The 19,366-nt window shown below is 44.6% G+C and overlaps 1 protein-coding gene across 2 annotated transcripts; it reads left to right on the forward strand.

Annotated features, from left to right (window-relative positions):
- The first annotated feature begins 532 nt into the window (after positions 1–532).
- On the forward strand, positions 533–18,336 carry LOC139539853 (E3 ubiquitin-protein ligase Siah1-like). Of its 2 annotated transcripts, none has more exons than XM_071343192.1 (3): positions 533–811; positions 10,396–10,452; positions 16,335–18,336. In XM_071343192.1, exons 2-3 carry the CDS (start codon positions 10,443–10,445, stop codon positions 17,183–17,185), a joined length of 861 nt encoding a protein of 286 aa, XP_071199293.1. In that variant the 5' UTR covers positions 533–811; positions 10,396–10,442; the 3' UTR covers positions 17,186–18,336. The 2 variants fall into 2 exon arrangements, with proteins under 2 accessions (XP_071199293.1, XP_071199292.1); XM_071343191.1 differs by lacking the exon at positions 533–811 and adding an exon at positions 7,670–8,062.
- Positions 18,337–19,366: the final 1,030 nt, after the last annotated feature.

The following is a 19,366-nucleotide window of genomic DNA, read 5'->3' on the forward strand; positions in this document are numbered from 1 at the left end:
TGTATGAATACTTTCTGAATGCACTGTAAGATCCTTGGACCTTAAAGAGTAACGGTCGGCTCTTCTACATTCCTTAATAGTACATTCTTGGGCTACGCCAAACAGTACCTATCATGTAACGGGTAATGGAGAATCACTTTAGCCGGTACAAATCCTTTGTAATAGTATCCAAGCAGGAGCACATGGCAGGTAAAGGTAGGTATCACTGTTTCATTAATACTGGACAGGTCCCTTGATTATGAATTATTCACAAACTTTTAAGTAGACAGCAAGAAAAATAACACACATTTTAGGAAATGGTATAGAAAAGCTTCAATGCGTTAATTACAGTGTATCACATGGACCTACACATACATCATAGGTCCTACTGCCATTTTTATTTTATTTCTACCTTTCATTTTTAATTACTGTGGTTCCATTACAGAATACTACGTGGTTTAGTAGCCCAAGTAAATGCAGAGTGTGGTAGATTAAGCCCACAAATAGAGCAGAATACTCCCGGTATATTAGCTGCTACTGTTAGGATACTGTAGAGATTTTGTCATGACGCCTTGTACAACTATTGGCGCATTCAACCAGTAGCGCATTCATGCCCTTGTGCGCCGCTCTCGTGAGAAACTATTTCAACAACTGTGCGCGGGCCCGAGACCGGTGAGTACTAGGACTACAGGCGTCTCGTCTCTCGAGGACAGCCGAATGTGGAAAACACTATAGCTAACGAGCAAAGGACGGTACAATTGGAGCGGGATCCCTTGTGGATTACGTCGCGGTGGCTAGCAAGCTACAATATTAAAAGGATATTTACACCAAGGTAAGGGGTGTAAATGAGTGCGGATGTTTTACCGGGTTGTACTCGAAAAACAACACCGCTGCTAACGCCACTGCTAGGCTGAAGTAGTTAGAATAATTTAGATAGCAAGTTCAGCTAACTTGGTTAGCTAAATTACTCGACGTCGTTGGCCGGATAATATAGCTGGTAAACTAGCTAACATTACTGTGTAGATAGCCACTGTATGTGGCTGGTTATGTGATAATTTCGTTCACCACAGAGGAGGCCTTGTTGTACATCGCTACAGTAACTAACTCTCCGACCTAACGTTAGCCAGTTTTTTAGCTATTGTTAGCTAGCTGACTACTACCTAGCCTTGGCAAAAACATAATAATAAAAAAACAAGCTTTGGCTACATTCGGATAGGCCGCGCTCGAGCCACTAACGTTATTAAACAACTAACGTTAACGTTAGCTGACTCCCATCATGACCATGCCATACCAAAATTGTCTGTCAACTCATGTCATTTGTTGAATTTGTCAGCTAACCTTAATTAGGTAATTTTCGCAGCAAGTGAGAATTGAGGTATTGCGATCTATTTTTCTGCTAACTACTATAACGATTAAAATATGCTTAATTGATTTGTTTACGTTGTACGCTAACTAGCGTTTGCAATGGGGATGACATCGTCCCAGCATTTTGCTTACAGAATCTGGGCCTCCATAGCTAGTTAGTTGAATATACCTTGCAACCTTCCACGTGTTTGCTAATGGACTGTTTTTAAATGTCTGTTGGCGATGGTATTGTCAGAAAAACTCTAACATGAATGGGCGCGTTCCAGTCGGATTGTAGACGAGCTGAGCTAATGGCAATCAGATGTGGTAGGTGTAGTATAATTTCTGTAAATGTTATATTCCTTATCCCATGTTTCTCAATTTACAAATCTTCAACTCATAGTAGTAAGACAATGTTTTGTAGTTCCAACATTATTTAATGCAGTTATACTTAGACTATATTCCGCATGATTTCATATAGAGCTATTTTCTTAAAAAATATTTGCCCAGTCTAATACCCGATATTGGAGAACATCTTACAATTGAAATGCATGTCAAAATAATCAAATTAAGACTCTTAAGATATCACAAACGAGGTGCAACAGCAGCTGCTTAAATACTTTCTGTAACACTCCCACGTCTTGCAGGAAAGCTCAGTTTAGTAGCTATCACTCGCAAAACAAAGCAATTCGCAGGTTTGCGCCTTAAATGGCTGCTGCTTTTAATCTAAAATGAAGAATGTAACGGGCTACTTTATCGAGTTATACATGTCAATTTACTTGAAAGGAAAATGGTCTCCCTAATGAGCTATTTACAAATCGAGCTGCTAGCTCTTGTATCTATGTTGTGATTAGTTAGCACAATTCTGCAAGTTGTTTTACTGATTCGCCATGACTGGACGTAACTGTGCACTGCATCCATCTCAGGTCCATTAACAGCTACTTAAGAGGACCATGGTCTTTTATGTTTGTGTGATTTACTTCCCCTAAGCATAACCTTATTTTTAGGACTACCATTTCAGAGCTCTGTTGGTGGGGTTGCACAGAAACAATTAATCAGACTTCCAATATTGGTGTGTTAGGGCTGGCCTGGGTTTTAATCAAATGTAATTGCTGACTGCCTGGTTCATGACTGTAGTAGCCTGTCCTTTGTCACTCCCTGACTTGCTGGCAACAGCACATACATAGTGAATCGAACATGGTAAACCCCAGATAGTGACAGCCCTGTGTCTCTAGCTGCGGTAATTCCAGTTTGGTGACACTCATGCAGTGAGGTCATTCTTATCCTTTACAAAGCATGACTAGTCACTTGACTAGCTCTCTGCCTCTTTAGTTCTCTCCATCTTAATCAGTATCCCTCTCCTGCAGCATAGATTGAACATGATACTGGGCGTGTGTGTGTTTTGCAGAGGAGCACGGCTGTATATGGGTGTTTGAAGATGGGTGTTTCTGCCTTCAGATTCTAACCCTCAACATACCTTCTCCATGGCAACACATCAGCTACTGCTGATAATGCTGTTCTGTTCAGGCCGGTTTGGATGCTCTGCCCAGGCTGCTCTTGTCTACCAGGATGTTAAGTGACTAAATCCTCTGTTTCTGGGAGTAAACTCACTATGAGTAAACTTGTGTGTGTGTATATAATAAAACTACTGTTATATTTTTGTGAAGGGGGTGTCACAAAGCATGCTTTTTTTGCTGTTGAAATGTGAGAGCTAGGCAAGGGCTACACTATCTGTTGTGAATTTCTCCAATCTGAAACTGTTTGGCCAAATCAAATTTTATTGGTCACATACACGTGTTTAGCATATGTTATTGCGGGTGTAGCGAAATGCTTGTGCTTCTAGTTCCGACAGTGTAGCAATATCTAACAATTTCACATACCTAATGCACATAAATCTAAGTAAAGGAAGGGAATTAAGAATATATAAATATATGGACGAGCAATGTCAGAGCGGCATAGGCTAGGATACAGTAGAATAGTATAGAATATAGTACATGCATATGAGATGAGTAATGCAAGATATGGAAACCCGATAAAGTGACATTATTAAAAGTGACTAGTGTTCCATTTATAGAAGTGGCCAATGATTTCAAGTCTATGTAGGCAGCAGCCTCTCTGTGCAGTGACTCGGTGGTTGTTGTCCTTGATGATCTTTTTGGCCTTCCTGTGACATCGGGTGCTGTAGGTGTCCTGGAGGGCCGGTAGTTTGCCCCCGGTGATGCGTTTGGCAGACTGCACCACCCTTTGGAGAGCCCTGCGGTTGTGGGTGGTGCAGTTGCCGTACCAAGCGGTGATGCAGCCCGACAGGATGCTCTCAATTGTGCATCTGTAAAACTTTGAGGGTTTTAGGAAACAAGACAAATTTCTTCAGCCTCCTGAGGTTGAAGAGGTGCTGTCGTCACCACGCTGTCTGTGTGGGTGGACCATTTCAGTTTGTCAGTGATATGTACACCGAGGAACTTGAAGCTTTCCACCTTCTCCTGTTGATGTGGATAGGGGGATGCTCCCTCTGCTGTTTCCTGAAGTCCACTCCTTTGAGTGAGAAGTTATTTTCCTGGCACCACACTCCGAGCCCTCACCACCTCCCTGTACGCTGTCTTGTCGGTGTTGGTAATCAAGCCTACTACTGTTGTGTCGTCTGCAAACCTCAATGATTGAGTTGGAGGGGTGCATGGCCACGCAGTCATGGGTGAACAGAGAGTACAGGAGGGGGCTGAGCACTCATCTTTGTGGGCCCCCAGTGTTGAGGATCAGTAAAATTGAGGTGTTGTTACCTACCGTCACCACCTGAGGGCGGCCAGCCAGGAAGTCCAGAACCCAATTACACAGGGCTGGGTTCAGACCCAGGGCCTTGAGCTTGGAGGGTACTATGGTGTTGAATGCTGAGCTATAGTCAATGAACAGCATTCTTATATAGGTATGCTTCTTGTCCAAATGGGATAGGGCAGTGTGATGGCGATTGCATCGTCTGTGGACCTATTGGGGCGGTAAGTAAATTGAAGTGGGTCTAGGGTGGAGGTGATATGATCCTTGACTAGTCTCTCAAAGCATTTCATGATGACAGAAGTGAGTGCTACAGGGTGATAGTCATTTAGTTCAGTTACCTTTGCAGTCTTGGGTCCAGGTGGGGACAGCAGACTGGGATAGGGAGAGATTGAATCTGTCCGTAAACACACCAGCCAGCTGGTCTGCGCGTGCTCTTAGGACGCGGCTAGGGATGCCTTCTGGGCTGGCAGCCTTAAATGTCTTACTCAAGTCGGCCACGGAGAAGGAGAACCCACAGTCCTTGATATCTGCCCGCGTCGGTGGCACTGTGTTATCCTCAAAGCGGGCAAAGAAGGTGTTTAGCTTGTCCGGAAGCAAGACGTCGATGTCCGCGACGCGGCTGGTTTTCCTTTTGTAGCCCGTGATTGTCTTTAGAACTTGCCACAAATGTCTTGTCTGAGCCGTTGAATTGCGACTCCACTTTGTCTCTATACTGAAGTTTTGCCTGTTTGTTTGCCTTGTGGAGGGAATGACTACTGTTTTTATTCTGCCATATTCCCAGTCACCCTGCCATGGTTAAATGTGGTGGTTCGTGCTTTCAGTTTTGTGCGAATGCTGCCATCTATCCACGGTTTCTGGTTAGGGTAGGTTTTAAGTCACAGTGGGTACAACATCTCCTATACACTTCTTAATAAACTCCGTAACCGTCTCGGTGTGTGTATATACATCAATATTATTCTCTGAAGCTACCCGGAACATACCCCATTCCGCGTGATCAATCTTGAAGTGAGGATTCTGATTGGCCAGACCAGATTTGAATAATCCTTAGCACGGGTACTCCCTGTTTGAGTTTCTGCCTATAGGAAGGGAGGAGCAAAATGGAGTCGTGATCAGATTTGCCGAAAGGAGGGCAGGGGAGGGCCTTGTATGTATCCCGGAAGTTGGAGTAACAATGGCTGTGTTTTTACAGCACGAGTGCTACAGTCAATATGCTGATAGAATTTAGGTAGTCTTTTCCTCAAATTTGCTTTGTTAAAATCCCCAGCTACAATAAATGCAGCCTCAGGATATATGGTTTCCAGTTTGCATTGTCCAGTGAAGTTCCTTGAGGGCAGTCGTTGTATCGGCTTGAAGGGGGATATACACGGCTGTGACATTAACCGAAGAGAATTCTCTTGGGAGATAATACGGTCGGCATTTGATTGAGGTATTCTTGAAATGGGCATGGTCCAATTGACTCAACAACCAAAAATACATCTGCGTTTAACTTAATGAACCAGAAAATAAATGTTAGTTATGGTTGGTTTGTCAAAGTTAGCAGGCTAACTCATTGATCCTGCTTTGTAGTATACCCCTGTTTTATTTGTTTTATTTCCATTTTGAGGAGAGTATTGGTCTTTCTTTGGAATGGTAGGATGATTGTATGTGCTTGTGTTATGAGGTGGAGGAATGGGTTGTCACTGCAACTGTTTAGCCTTCATGGAAGGTGTTTCCATGGATTAATTTAAGAGTGAAAGTAGGCCCCTCTTCTGATCAGACTTTATTCCTTTATCAGCCAAAGTGTTACGTCTGTCTGTCTTTATTGTTGCAGAGTTGTGTTCTTTGTGGTAGACCGATGGTACATTTCCACCGGGGAACCTGTTTTGCATCCTGCTGGTTGAGTTCTATGCATTCTGTCCCTTTGCAGGTGTCTGTCTAGATTTGATGTAAATGTTGACACTTGTCATTCATGGGAATTCAGTCCCCCCTGCCCTCTTCTAACAATACGCTTGACAAAGGTTTTTTAGTCATGTTCTTACCAAATCAAGATGTAGGCTATATCTAAATTACTGTAGCTGTGGCTTTAAGGCATTATACTTTAAGAGCAACCATAAGAGCTACCTTTTTGCATGCTGCTGCTACTGTTTTATATGCTCTGTCTGGTGCCTGCCTGAGTAACCTTTTGTTCACCAGTCTGTTGCAGGATGCCAAAGAATATCCAGCTGCTTTTAGTAGGAATACTTCTGTCTGTGTAATAGCCTTCAAATGTTAATCAGGGAGGAGAGGAAAGGGCAGTGAATGGATCTTCTGTCTAGTCTATTGTCAGTTTATTAGCTAGTATCGTTAGGTTGGTAATGAGGTCTGTATAGAATGGATGAAAGATCGTTGCTGTTCTAGCATTCTGTAAGGTCATGCCATCATACCTGTTGCTGAAACATTTTGTGACATGGTATAAGTTGGGTGGTCTGAAATATTGAGAGACAAAAGGCCTGATAATAAACAAATACAGCCATAAGCCTGTCAAATGGTGACTAGTGATATTTGTTTTTTACCGGGATTTTGTGGGCTGCTAAAACTTTGGCCATGGTGCTAACAATTATAATTGTATTGGATGTTTTACTTTCACTTTGCTCTTACAGATAGGCCATGCCTCATGGGAAGTCTATTTTGGATTTGATTGGATACAGCAGTTACCATTTAGAGTACACAAGTAGTGGAAATGTATGTTATGGTGGGGTGTCTGTTAAGAGGGTATGTATGGAATGGTTTTGATATCCACTCTGAACGTGCTTTGCATTTTATGTATACTCTGACTTTTTTGTGTTTTGGGGTGTTCACTCCACTGTGAGGCTGCTATGGGGTCGGAGGTCAGAGTGTATTTAGCAGTACTTGTGTTTTCAGACTCTTACCCTCTCCAGTCTCTTTTGTCTAGTCCACGTGGTCAGAGGAAGGGAGCAGAGAGGCAGGAAGGAAGGTGTCAGCCATGCTGGAGGTGGAGCTGCCAGAGCAGGCAGACTGTAATCTGAGAAGGGCTGAGCCCAGGAGAAGGGGCCCCACACCTCAAGAGAGAGTGAGTGAGGGAGAATGTGAGCATACTCTCTCCAGTCTATTGGACTCCTTAGCCTACAGGGAGCAGCAGCGACCCTCTGTCAGATCCGTTGCATAGACTGTGTAGAGCCCTCTAGAGGGACTGCTCTGTTGTGCTCAGCCAGGACTGTCGATCTCTTTCACCCTGCTGCCTGCCTGGGAGTTCCCTCTCTCTGCCTGGAGCAGCTGCCTTCTTGACTGACTGGATCAACCAGAGGATGCAGGGAGTGTACTTACACCAGGGCTCGACTACGCTTTCAGAAGGAGAAAAACACTGCCAGTGTTTCCTTAGCTTCCTCTTCAACGTTCTCCCTTTCTTTCCCCCTCTCCCTGGTTGGGCTGCCTGCCTGCTGCCAAAGCTGACTGCTGCCCAAGCTGCCTGCTAGGCTCTGGGAGCTGGATATACTTGTGTAACATTCCTGAATTACAGCAACGTGTTTTTTGGTCTCTGTTCGCCCCCCCCCTCCGGGTCCTCCACCCTTTCTTGGCCTTTTCCTGGGCTGTACTTTAAAGAGGGTTTTTGGATTCTAGCCTTCTGCTCTCTCTGCTGTGGTGGTGAAAGAAGAGCCTGGATCAGAGTGTCTTTCTGTGTGTTCTCTATCTGGCTCTGTATGAGGCTTCCATCCCTCCAAGGTGTCTGTCCCTGGACTCTCAGGCTCTGATAGAAGTAGTACATCTGTGTTTTCAGATGGGTGTTTAGGCAGAGACCCAAAGGAGGGGGTGGGGGGGCCGGAAAGGAGCGGCCCTCTGTTATGGGCTGTTTTGTTTCTATGGAAAAACCGCAATGAAGAGTTCCCTCACTCTCTCCCTATGTCGGGCAGAGCTAATGTGCAGCCTATGAACTCATGGAAGGGGGTGCTCAAGCTCTTCACATGCATAGCCACTAGAACAGCCAACAACCCCAAAGGTAAGAAGTCCTATTTGCGCTCTGTGGCTCATAAATGCTCCCCTGCTAATTTTCAGTGGGAAAAATGTCTGTTGGAATGGAATGTTTGCCCTTTCCCATGCTCCTCCTATACCTGGGGTGCAACTGTGGCGTCATAAATACCTACAGGTGTTCACTTCTGTCCTGACATTTGGCTTTGTTTTCTGCAAGGCACTGCAGATTCTAATTGATTGTGTGTGTGTGCAGGCTCGTGAGAGAGACGACATGAGTGGAGAACAAATAATGGCATGTTTGTGTTGAGAAGAAATGGTTTTGTTTTTTCGACACTCATGGTTGCCAACTCTCTCATTCTGTCTCCCTCTCTGTGTTCAGACGTTGGCTGTTACGTCACTTTATTGGACTGCTTTAAAGTGGTTGTGTGTGTGGAGGGCACAGGCAGACAGTGTGTGTTTGGTAGTAAACAGCAGCAGGAGTTTACAGTAAGGAGGCAGGGCAGGAGGAGACTCGCCCGACTCTTCTAGTCCACACAAACTCAAAGCCAGATGCCTACATGGAGGAGGCTGCTGATGCACATGATAGTGTTTTGTTTTGGGTTTAGCCTGCATCTGCTAGTTTCTGGTGCTCCTTACCGGCTGTCATCTTCAATAAGTCATATTTTAACAGGGTAGTGATGAGAATACATGGTTTTTACACAAAAACATGATTCAACAAATGGGTTAGACCAGGGTAGCCAGATGTTAAAACTACAAATCTGACATGAGTTCGGTGCAGAGATTTGGGTCAATAATAATATATGCCATTTGACAGATGCTTTTACCCAAAGCGGCTTAGTCATGCGTGCAAACATTTGACATATGGGAATCGAACCCACTATCCTGCCGTTGCAAGCACCATTCTCTACCAAGTCTGCCAACTGAGCTACAGAAGACCACAATCAGGACCTCGATCCAGGGATGCGAACATGTCGCTTTTCGGCATCCATGTGAATCGGGGGCTGTTGTCTCATCACTCAGTGGCTGAGGCTCTGGACTGAGCACACAGTTAAATGTGTTGAACTTATTATAAAAGTAGTTACTGCACTCGTTGCTCAATTCATGAACAGAATGTATCAGTGAATTGTATTTCCTGTATCTTTCTGAAGTACCTCCTGAGTTCTGTCTGCCTGCCTATCTGTTGTTGTGTAGCCAGTTAGCATGCCTAAACAGTCATTTCTAAAGGCTTTCCCAATGAAATGTTTACTGCAAAGTAGGCGTACATGTCAGCTTTATCATGATTTGTATCAATCGGCTGAGCATTTGATTTGCAAACTCTCCCATCACATGAAACACTGTTACAAGAACCGCCACAAACACCTCTAGCTTAATACAATGGTATCTTGCTGGTGTGCAATTGATTTTAAAGGGCAACTATGCCCTGTGTGTTTTAAGCATGGTTGTAGACTTGTGGAATTCGGCAATTCTACGTAGTGCGCTATGCATTCCTGTCTGGGGAGACATTTCATGATCAACCCAGACCAAAGACCCCAACTCCCCCTACTAGGACACTTTTCTCTCGTTATTGTGGTTTAGAAAATTAGGAGTATTGTGATTTTAATCAAATGTGTAAAAAAAAATACTTTACACAGGTTATTCACGTGTTTCCATGAACATTTGTTTTGTCACTTTGTGGGCACTTACCAGTTTGCATCCTTGTCAATCAGTTGACCGATTTTGTAAAGTAATTTCTATGTTCGTGTCAGGTAGTGAGGATATTTAGCAAGGTCTAGCCCTAGTTGTTGTAATGTGATGTGATAGCCGGCCTAAATGCTAGTGGACAGCGTAAAACGTAAAAACGTAAGTGCCTCTGAATTTCAGATGGAACATTCTTAAATATTTAAAGGAAGTTCTGAGGGAAAAGACTGAAGGGGGAAATTGATGCTTCATGTAGTAATATACTTTGCATTAGTGTTGTTAACCCATTGCATGATGGAAGCTGTGGTGTTTCAGCAGAATATGTGATGGGCCAAGAGCGCTCAGTATTAGCACTTGTCTCAGAGAGAACTGCCGTAGCCATGACGTCTTCTTTCCACAGCTCACTGGTTAACGCTGCATTTGTATTGGCTGAAGTTTGAGCAGGTCCCAGTCCCCAACACATGTCCACCTTCAGTGTATACTATAGCTAGAACTGTTGACCATGACCAGCACTGAGTGGTTGCCCAGCAGAGAACAGAAGGTGGGCTTATGGGCCTTCACAGAACTGAGTCTTCAGTGATGCTGATTGGTGTGTTTCTATGGAGACCTCAGCTGCGTTTGACTCTATTTCTTGTCTTGTTTTTACTCCACTAGTTAACCTCTATTTTCTCTCTCCCCTTTCAGAGGTCCTCACATTTCAAGAGAAGAAGAAAGCCTTATTTGGGAATCTTATGGACGAAGGCAAGCAACATTTTCTTTCTCGTGTGTGTCCGTGTGAGTGAGATCTGTATGAGAGAGCTGTGTTTTTGGGTTAACGCAGGGAAAGTGGCTTGGTTGGGAAAACGGGAGGTGTTTGAGGGATTGGTATTTTATTGGGATCCCCATTAGGTGTTGTGAAGCAGCAGCTACTCTTCCTGGGGTCCACAATGTAGAGGTCATCTAATGAAGGCCCAGTGAGCTACCACCCTGAGCTGGTTTAGTAATCAACTCCTCTCCATGTGGAGGGACATTTTGAGCCACTCCTTCTCGTGTGCCATTTCCCCCACAGTTTCTCAACACACATTGAGGGAATTGCTTTGGCAATGTAAACTAGAGGTCGACCGATTATGATTTTTCAACACCGATAACGATTTATTGGAGGACCCAAAAAAAGCCGGTACCGATTTAATCGTACTATAAAAAATAAAAAAAACTATATATACACGTGTATGTGTAATAATGACAATTACAACAATACTGAATGAACACTTTTATTTTAACTAAATATAATAAATGAATTCATTTTAGTCTCAAATAAATAATGAAACATGTTTGGTTTAAATAATGCAAAAACACAGTGTTGGAGAAGAAAGTAAAAAAGCTAACGTTTATTTGACTTGCTCAGAACATGAGACCATATGAAAGCTGGTGGTTCCTTTTAACATGAGTCTTCAATATTCCCAGTTAAGAAATTTTAGGTTGTAGTTATTATAGAACTATTTCTCTCTATACCATTTGTATCTCATATACCTTTGACTATTGGATGTTCTTATAGGCGCTATAGGATTGCCAGCCTAATCTCGGGAGTTGATAGCCTTGAAGTCATAAACAGTGCTGTGCTTCAAGCATTGTGAAGAGCTGCTGGTAAATGCAGGAAAGTGCTGTTTGAATTAGTGCTTACTAGCCTGCTGCTGTCTACCACTGCTCAGACTGCTCTATCAAATCATAGACTTAATTATAATAAACGCACAGAAATACGAGCCTTAGGTCATTAATATGGTAAAATCCGGAAACTATCATTTCGAAAACAAAACTTTTATTATTTCAGTGAAATACGGAACCGTTCCGGGTGGCATCCATAAGTCTAAATATTGCTGTTACAGGCGGCCCAAACTGCTGCATATACCCTGACTGTTTGCACAGAATGCAAGAGAAGTGACACAATTTCCCGAGTTAATATTGCCTGCTAACATGAATTTCTTTTAACTAAATATGCAGGTTTAAAAATATATACCATGTGTATTGATTTTAAGAAAGGCGTTGATGTTTATGGTTAGGTACATTGGTGCAACGACAGTGCTTTTTTCGCAAATGCGCTTGTTAAATCATCACCCGTTTGGCGACGTAGGCTGTGATTCGGTGATAAATTAACAGGCACCGCATTGATTATTTGCAACGCAGGACAAGCTACTTAAACTAGTAATATCATCAACCATGTGATTATGTGAAGATTTCTTTTTTTTATAAGATACGTTAAATGCTAGCTAGCAACTTACCTTGGCTCCTTGCTGCGCTCGCGTAACAGGTGGTCAGCCAGCCACGCAGTCTTGAAATCGGCCCTAATTAATCGGCCATGCCGACCTCTAATGTAAACACGTTTCTCATGCCAATAAAGCCACAAATTTTAATTGAATTGAGTCGACTCCTAACATAACCTAAACTCTGCATACTGTCTGTACGTCCCTCTTATCGGATTGGCACACCATTTCTCACATCTGACCCCCCCCCTCCCCCCCACTGTAAACACATGAAAATAAATAAGCAATACAAATATGGTTGACAACTATTTCCCCTATATGCATTTAGCAGCAGCATACCACTGCTAAATCGTGGCCACCAATGTAAAAAAGGGGGAGTAAAAATGTTTCTGTGTAAATTTAAATGACTAAAACCATATATTATTTATTTATTTCAGTAAGATCATCTTTGAGAACTAACACTCACCAAAATAAAAACTAGATGGTCAGGAACAATCGTAAATTCCCAAACTGTCATGGCATGGGGCCCCCATTTAAAAAAAATATTTATGTTTTGAGTTTTTCAAGTGGCATAAGAACACTGCATAAGCCATGGCAAAATGTGTAGAATTGCAGGAAATTCGATTTAAAACAGCTAAATTGCCTCTGCTCCTCTAAAACCGTGCCACAAGCCCACTACCAGGCTGACTTTGTCACCGGTGCTTTAAAAAAATCCTGGGGGGAAACACTAGATCTCATGAAGTGATTCTGTACAACTGCCTGTGTTCCAGTGTGAAGACATGGCCTCGAGTTTCCACTAGTACAGCACCACAAGTCAGCCCATTCTAGGACACTGACCACAGTCGACACATACAGTTCTGACTGCTCACCCAGTCCTACCAGAGCCTGAGGTAGCCTACTCCACTGAGATTACATACCACCTTTTTCCAGTAAAAGTAATTCTGCCCTCTTAACCATAAGAAAATTATAATTAGGGGGTGCATATATAGTTCTGTTTCACTGTATGTACAAGTGGATAACCTGTACAGGTCTGGGGTGTGAAATGAAAATGTGTTATTTGCAATTCCCACTCCCCCTGAGAGTCCAGACTCATATTAAGCATCTCCAATCCAAAATTAAATCTAGAATCGACTTCCTATTTCGCAACAAAGCCTCCTTCACTCATGCTGCCAAACATACCCTTGTAAAACTGACTATCCTACAGATCCTTGACTTCGGCGATATCATTTACAAAATGGCCTCCAACACTCTACTCAGACTACATCCAATTTGCTATCACAGTGCCATCCGTTTTGTAAACAAAGCCCCATATACTACCCACCACTGCGACCTGTATGCTCTCGTTGGCTGGCCCTCACTACATATTCGTCGCCAAACCCACTTGCTCCAAGTCATCTAAGTCTTTGCTAGGTAAAGCCCCGCCTTATCTCAGCTCACTGGCCACTATAGCAACACCCACCCATAGCACGCGCTCCAGCAGGTATATTTCACTGGTCGTCCCCAAAGCCAACACTTTGTCAGCCTTTCCTTCCAGTTCTCTGCTGCCAATGACTGGAAAGAATTGCAAAAATCGCTCGAGACTCATATCTCCCTCTCTAAATTTAAGCAGCAGCTTACCGATTACTGTACCTGTACACAGCCGATCTGTAAATAGCACACCCAACTATCTCATCCCCATATTGTTATTTATCCTCTTGCTCTTTTGCACCCCAGTATCTCTACTTGCACATCTATCACGCCAGTGTTAATTCTAAGTTGTAATTATTTTGCCTCTATGGCCTATTTATTGCCTTACCTCCCTAGTCTTCTACATTTGCACACACTGTACATAGATTTTTGTATTGTGTTATTGACTGTACGTTTGTGATGCAGTACTTGACATGGACTGAAATACGTGCTCGTACTGTTTTTATATTTGGGTACAGGAGCTCCACAATACTTTTGCGCAAAGTTTTACTGCTTGAGCTTGTAGAATATTTTGAGGTGCTGGTATTTGGCTCCGGTGAACTCCTGCCCAAGTCAAGCACTGGCACAAGACCTGGCTGTTTTGGGTGTTCATTGGGAGGTTAATTTCCACTATTTATGAGGAAACTGCTTTGATTTGATCTCTGCAGTAACCTCCGCTCACCTGCTCCCTCACTCTGGCCTGTACACCCTGGTTCTAAATCATAAACATCTTCTCTTCAGTAAGAGAAACACTCATGTCGCCTGTTCCTTCTATGATCCTCGCTGCAGGCACACCAACGAGCATACTCTCAGAGCAGTGTTTATGCTCATTATTGCACCAGTCCCATGGCTGCCTGCATCTAGCAGGGACCCAGGAGGGCCAAGCAGCAGGCAGACAGACTCTGGGATGAGGGCGTAGAGTAGGTTGCTGGTGCCAATGCCTCCAGTTGACAAACAAAACTAAAGAGCTGTCTGCATCTCCCTCCCTGCTGCACTGGAGCACACCACTGCCCACATGCAGGCTGCAGAAGCAACACACACACAAACACTCTGTTGCCGTCACTGCAGACTTCCTGCTAAGGGGCTCGCTCACGCCCACATATATATTGTACCTCACACAGACATGAACAGCCCAGGGTTAGAGTTATCAGGGATCCTTGGGACGTCCCTATCCTTAAAGGAATATTTCAGGATTTTGGCAATGAGGCCTTTTATCTAATTCCCCAGAGTCAGATGAACTTGTGGATAGCATTTGTATGTCTCTGTGTCCAGTATTCCCTTTATTAACCCTAACTCTAACCCAGGGCTTTACGCTGACCTTTTTTTACAAGGAGCACATGTTGAAAAATTTAGGAGCACAATGAAAAATATTTCTGGTAACAAGCTATTTTCTTTGTAGTAATGGTGCATGCATGACGGTCTTGAATCTGCGCTCAGCGTATTCTCCATGGGGCTGCGGTACAGTGATGTAATCATTGCAACAATTATCATTATCTTTTTTGGGGGGCGCACTGGTGCTCCTAAATAAAAATTACAGGTCGCACTAAAAATATTTAGGCACATATGTGAGAGAAACTGTAGAGCCCTGCCCAAACCCTTACCGTAACCATTTTAAAGGTAAACTTAATGGGGCAGGGATGTGACAACAATCCCAGATAGCAAGGACCAGACTACAGCCACCAAGTGCAGCTCTGCCACCTGAACAAGATGCGTTCTTAGCTCCTATACGTCAAGCTCTTTATTTTTTTTACTGTATTTTTACTGCATTTTTTTTTTTAGATACGCTCATCTTCGCCTTGTTGTTCTGTGCTAATTTAGTCCACAGTTGTTGCTTGTGTCCGGAGCTGCTCGCTAGGAGGCCTATAAATAGGTAGAGCTTTATCAGAGCAGATGTGTTTACAGGCAGGCTCAATGACACCTACACGCACAGCCCTGCTGCCCAGTCTGCCCCTCTCTTGCTCTCCTCCACTCTCCCTTTCTGTGCTTCCTACAGTATCAGTAAACGACCTCCATTTTGGCTGGACCACAGTGCCCCCATCATGGCTGTCTTCCTGCCTGCCTCCCAGTCTCTGAGCTGTACAATGTGCTACGGCTTTGGGTTATATAAAGCAACAGCAGTAGCAGCAGGGCCAGGGGTGGGTCACACCCAGCTCCTGCCAGGCGGCCCAGGGAAAATCCATCCCTCCCTCCCGTTCCCCTCGGTGGGCCGTCCCATCCACAAAGCCCTCAACCACAGCCTGTTGCCATGGGAACAGCTGACAGGAAGCAAGCTAGCCCTCTGCTTTGCTCTCAGCCATCCCAGTCCACTTTGCCGTCTGGAACCGTAATTGTTTTTACCATTAAAATCTGTGTCGCTCTCCCAAACCCAAAATAGCCCCTCCAAGCTGTCTGCTTGCCCTGTGCTGGCCAGACTTTATCAGAGCAAATGGACAGATGGGTGTATCACAAAGCCTCCAGGCTGACCCTCGGAGAGAGGGAGGGGAGATGCTGATCAGTGTAGAGGGCTGCCTGCCCTGAGGCCCCAACCAGGCCACTGTACTGCAGCTGTGCTGGGAGAGGAACATTACTATCAGTGAGAACACATCTCCTTAGAGGCCCTGAGGCCTAGCTCTTTGTTAATTTACATGGCAGGGGTCTCGGCATGGAGAAGATGAAATCTAGCGCATGTCTCCGTCTGCCTACGTTACAGCGATCTCCATGACTTTGTTAGTCTGGTATTCATTCATCATAGTACATGTGATCTATATGCCTTATGTACTTTATGGGCCCTTCTCTGTTTTTATACCATATTGCCAACATGACCTGGTCAAGCCTCTCATGGAGACTGTTACATTTGTCTTCACATTCTCCCACTACTCACCTATTTTACGGTGTTCTCACCAAATGTCTAGTTCAGTTATTCGCCCAGTGTGTCTCTTTAACCCCTGTGTTTCTCAACAGAAATGAGTCGCCAGACCGCCACAGCGCTGCCAACAGGAACCTCCAAGTGCGCCCCCTCCCAGCGCATCCCCACCCTGTCCGGCACTACAGCCTCTAACAGCGACCTGGCCAGCCTGTTTGAGTGCCCTGTCTGCTTCGACTATGTGCTGCCCCCCATCCTGCAGTGCCAGAGCGGCCACCTGGTCTGCAGCAACTGCCGGCCCAAGCTCACTTGCTGCCCCACCTGCCGGGGCCCGCTGGGCTCCATCCGGAACCTGGCCATGGAGAAGGTGGCCAACTCTGTGCTGTTCCCCTGCAAGTATGCGTCGTCGGGATGCGAGGTAACGCTGCCCCACACAGACAAGGCGGATCACGAGGAGCTGTGTGAGTTCCGGCCGTACTCCTGCCCCTGCCCAGGGGCCTCCTGTAAGTGGCAGGGCTCGTTGGACGCGGTAATGCCCCACCTCATGCACCAGCACAAATCCATCACCACGCTGCAGGGCGAGGACATCGTGTTCCTGGCTACAGACATTAACCTGCCTGGGGCAGTGGACTGGGTCATGATGCAGTCCTGCTTTGGTTTCCACTTCATGCTGGTCCTGGAGAAGCAGGAGAAGTACGACGGCCACCAGCAGTTCTTTGCTATTGTGCAGCTAATCGGCACGCGGAAGCAGGCAGAGAACTTTGCCTACCGCCTGGAGCTCAACGGGCACCGGCGACGGCTCACCTGGGAGGCCACGCCCCGTTCCATCCACGAGGGCATTGCCACGGCCATTATGAACAGCGACTGCCTGGTGTTTGATACCTCCATCGCGCAGCTGTTCGCTGAGAACGGGAACCTGGGCATCAATGTCACCATATCCATGTGCTGAGGACTGTCAGGTGGACAGCCACTACTAACACACACACACATACAGACACATATACACACACTCCACACTACAGGAAACCTGGGTTTGGAGAGGAGCAGGGTGTAAGTGTTGTCCCAAGGAACCTATTGCCATTGTAAATTGTGGTTTAGAACTTTCACAGACTGGTAAGAGCTTGATGCAAACAATGGAACTCTATCCCTGGGATTACATTTTAGGCTTCAATACAATATTTGTTCAATAATTAAAGGTAAGTTTTTCTGAGAATAATCCACCAATGCCCTTCAACCCAGAGCACACCTATGGAGTGAACACTTCAACAGGTGGGGGTTCAGTTTGTGATCCATCTTTGCAGAGGGAAGCTGGCAGAAGGGTTACAGATGGTGAGAGACTGAGTGGGTGGACTCAATTTGAGGGAGGGTGAGGCATCAAAAACAATGGCAAATGTTTTTATTTTTTATATATTGCATTTCAGTTGAGTCGAAGTGAAATTTAACTATTAATGTTTTTGATTTTTAGTTATGTTGTCCTTTTTTCCCCTCCTTGGATGAGAAGGTCCTAGTACTGTGTGCACGGACATTGGCTGAAAAGCTAGTTTGGTCTCTCTGGAGTCCAACGGTTTCAGCCTAAACCACTGAATATCTGACAAGGGGTGTATTCATTACGCCAATTCTGTTGCAAAACGTTTTGTCTGTTGCAAAGCGTTTTACAACTAAAACAAGAGTTTCTATTGGACAAATTCAGGTAGGTCCCTCAGTTTCGTTCTGTTTGGTTCTTAAACGGTAAATGTTTTTCCGTTGAAAGATTTAATGAATACACCCCAGGAATGAGGACAGTTTCTACAGTTATAATATCGTTATTATTAAATGGAGATTGTTATCATTTTTGTAATGACTTTTAATGAATGAAAAAGGCTGTACCCTTGTGGCTAATCTTCAGTGTTTGTAGATCAATTGTCGTTCTTTCGAAAACTTCAATGTATTTTATTTTGTAAGTTAGTTTTCTCTCGTCGTTTGTTTGTCTTTGTCTAAATTCTGTTTGTGAGTGGGCGTAGCAATGCCAAACATCTCTGTGGATACATAGTACGGTTGCTGGTCCCCATCTCTTAATAGTCTTTTGTTTTATTTTCTCATTAAATAAATCTCTTTTTCATACCTTGTGCAATTTCTCCATCCCTGCGATTTGCTATAGGCAATAACAGCATTATTTATTGGCAGGGATTTACTCCAACCACGCAATTATCATTCTAGTTAAGCACGTTATACTCATCAGATGGCTTTAATCATGTAGACATGCATGAGTGCACTGCTGATCACAAAGGTTTGTGTGTGGGGTGCATTGTTGATTATAGTACATTGTGTGTGTGTGTGCCTGTTTCCCAGTCCTATCCAGCCCCGTATGGGGTGGAGGCTGGAGCGTCTGTGTTCTGGCCTAGTGAATGAAGGGTTAGCTCTGTAGGACCATAATTACCAGAGGCCCCCAGGACGCCCTGGGGACTTTGGCACCCAGCCAGCTACACTCCACTGGGGAACACAGACCACTCTTTCTCTGATCATGCTGCTGTTTTGTCTTCACGCCACTTCCGTCATGCATTATCTCCCCCAGTAGTGGCCCTTAAAGTAACAGCCATGTTCAGTCATGTGTACTGCTCATTCTGTTTAGGGGAAAGTGCTCCTGTTTCCTTCCCAGGCCTCATTCAATCAAAGCTGCAATTAGATGTGTCCATAAGTGGTGGAGCAAAGCAGTCATGGGATTTTGATCACTAACTGGTATCTGCTATTCTAGTGTGTTGCTGTGTGAGGTGCAGAGTAGTGGTTCCCGTGGTGATCTACAGCACAGGGTAGTTTCCTTGTGATGAGGTCATAGATGAGGCCTTATTTTCCCTGCCCTGAGGAAGTTTGGTCTGTTAGGCAGACTTTCAGGGTGGATTATTTCATCCTTGCTCAGAGTTAAATGGCAAATCTGTCTGTAGAATCAGCCTCGGGCCAGCTGACTAGCCTACATCTGAGCACAGCTTAAACACAACCTGTGCCAGATGCACTAATCACAATTTCCTTCACCCCAATCCCTGAAATTTACAATTGTGTTAATATTAACAGTAGGCTATTATTGTCTGTAGTTTTGTGTCTAGTCATATATTGGTAGTATCTCCTGTTGGGCCCAGTGGAAGGCATGTAGATGTTG

This window comes from Salvelinus alpinus, chromosome 15, assembly GCF_045679555.1.
Source record: "Salvelinus alpinus chromosome 15, SLU_Salpinus.1, whole genome shotgun sequence".
Lineage (NCBI taxonomy): Eukaryota > Metazoa > Chordata > Actinopteri > Salmoniformes > Salmonidae > Salvelinus > Salvelinus alpinus.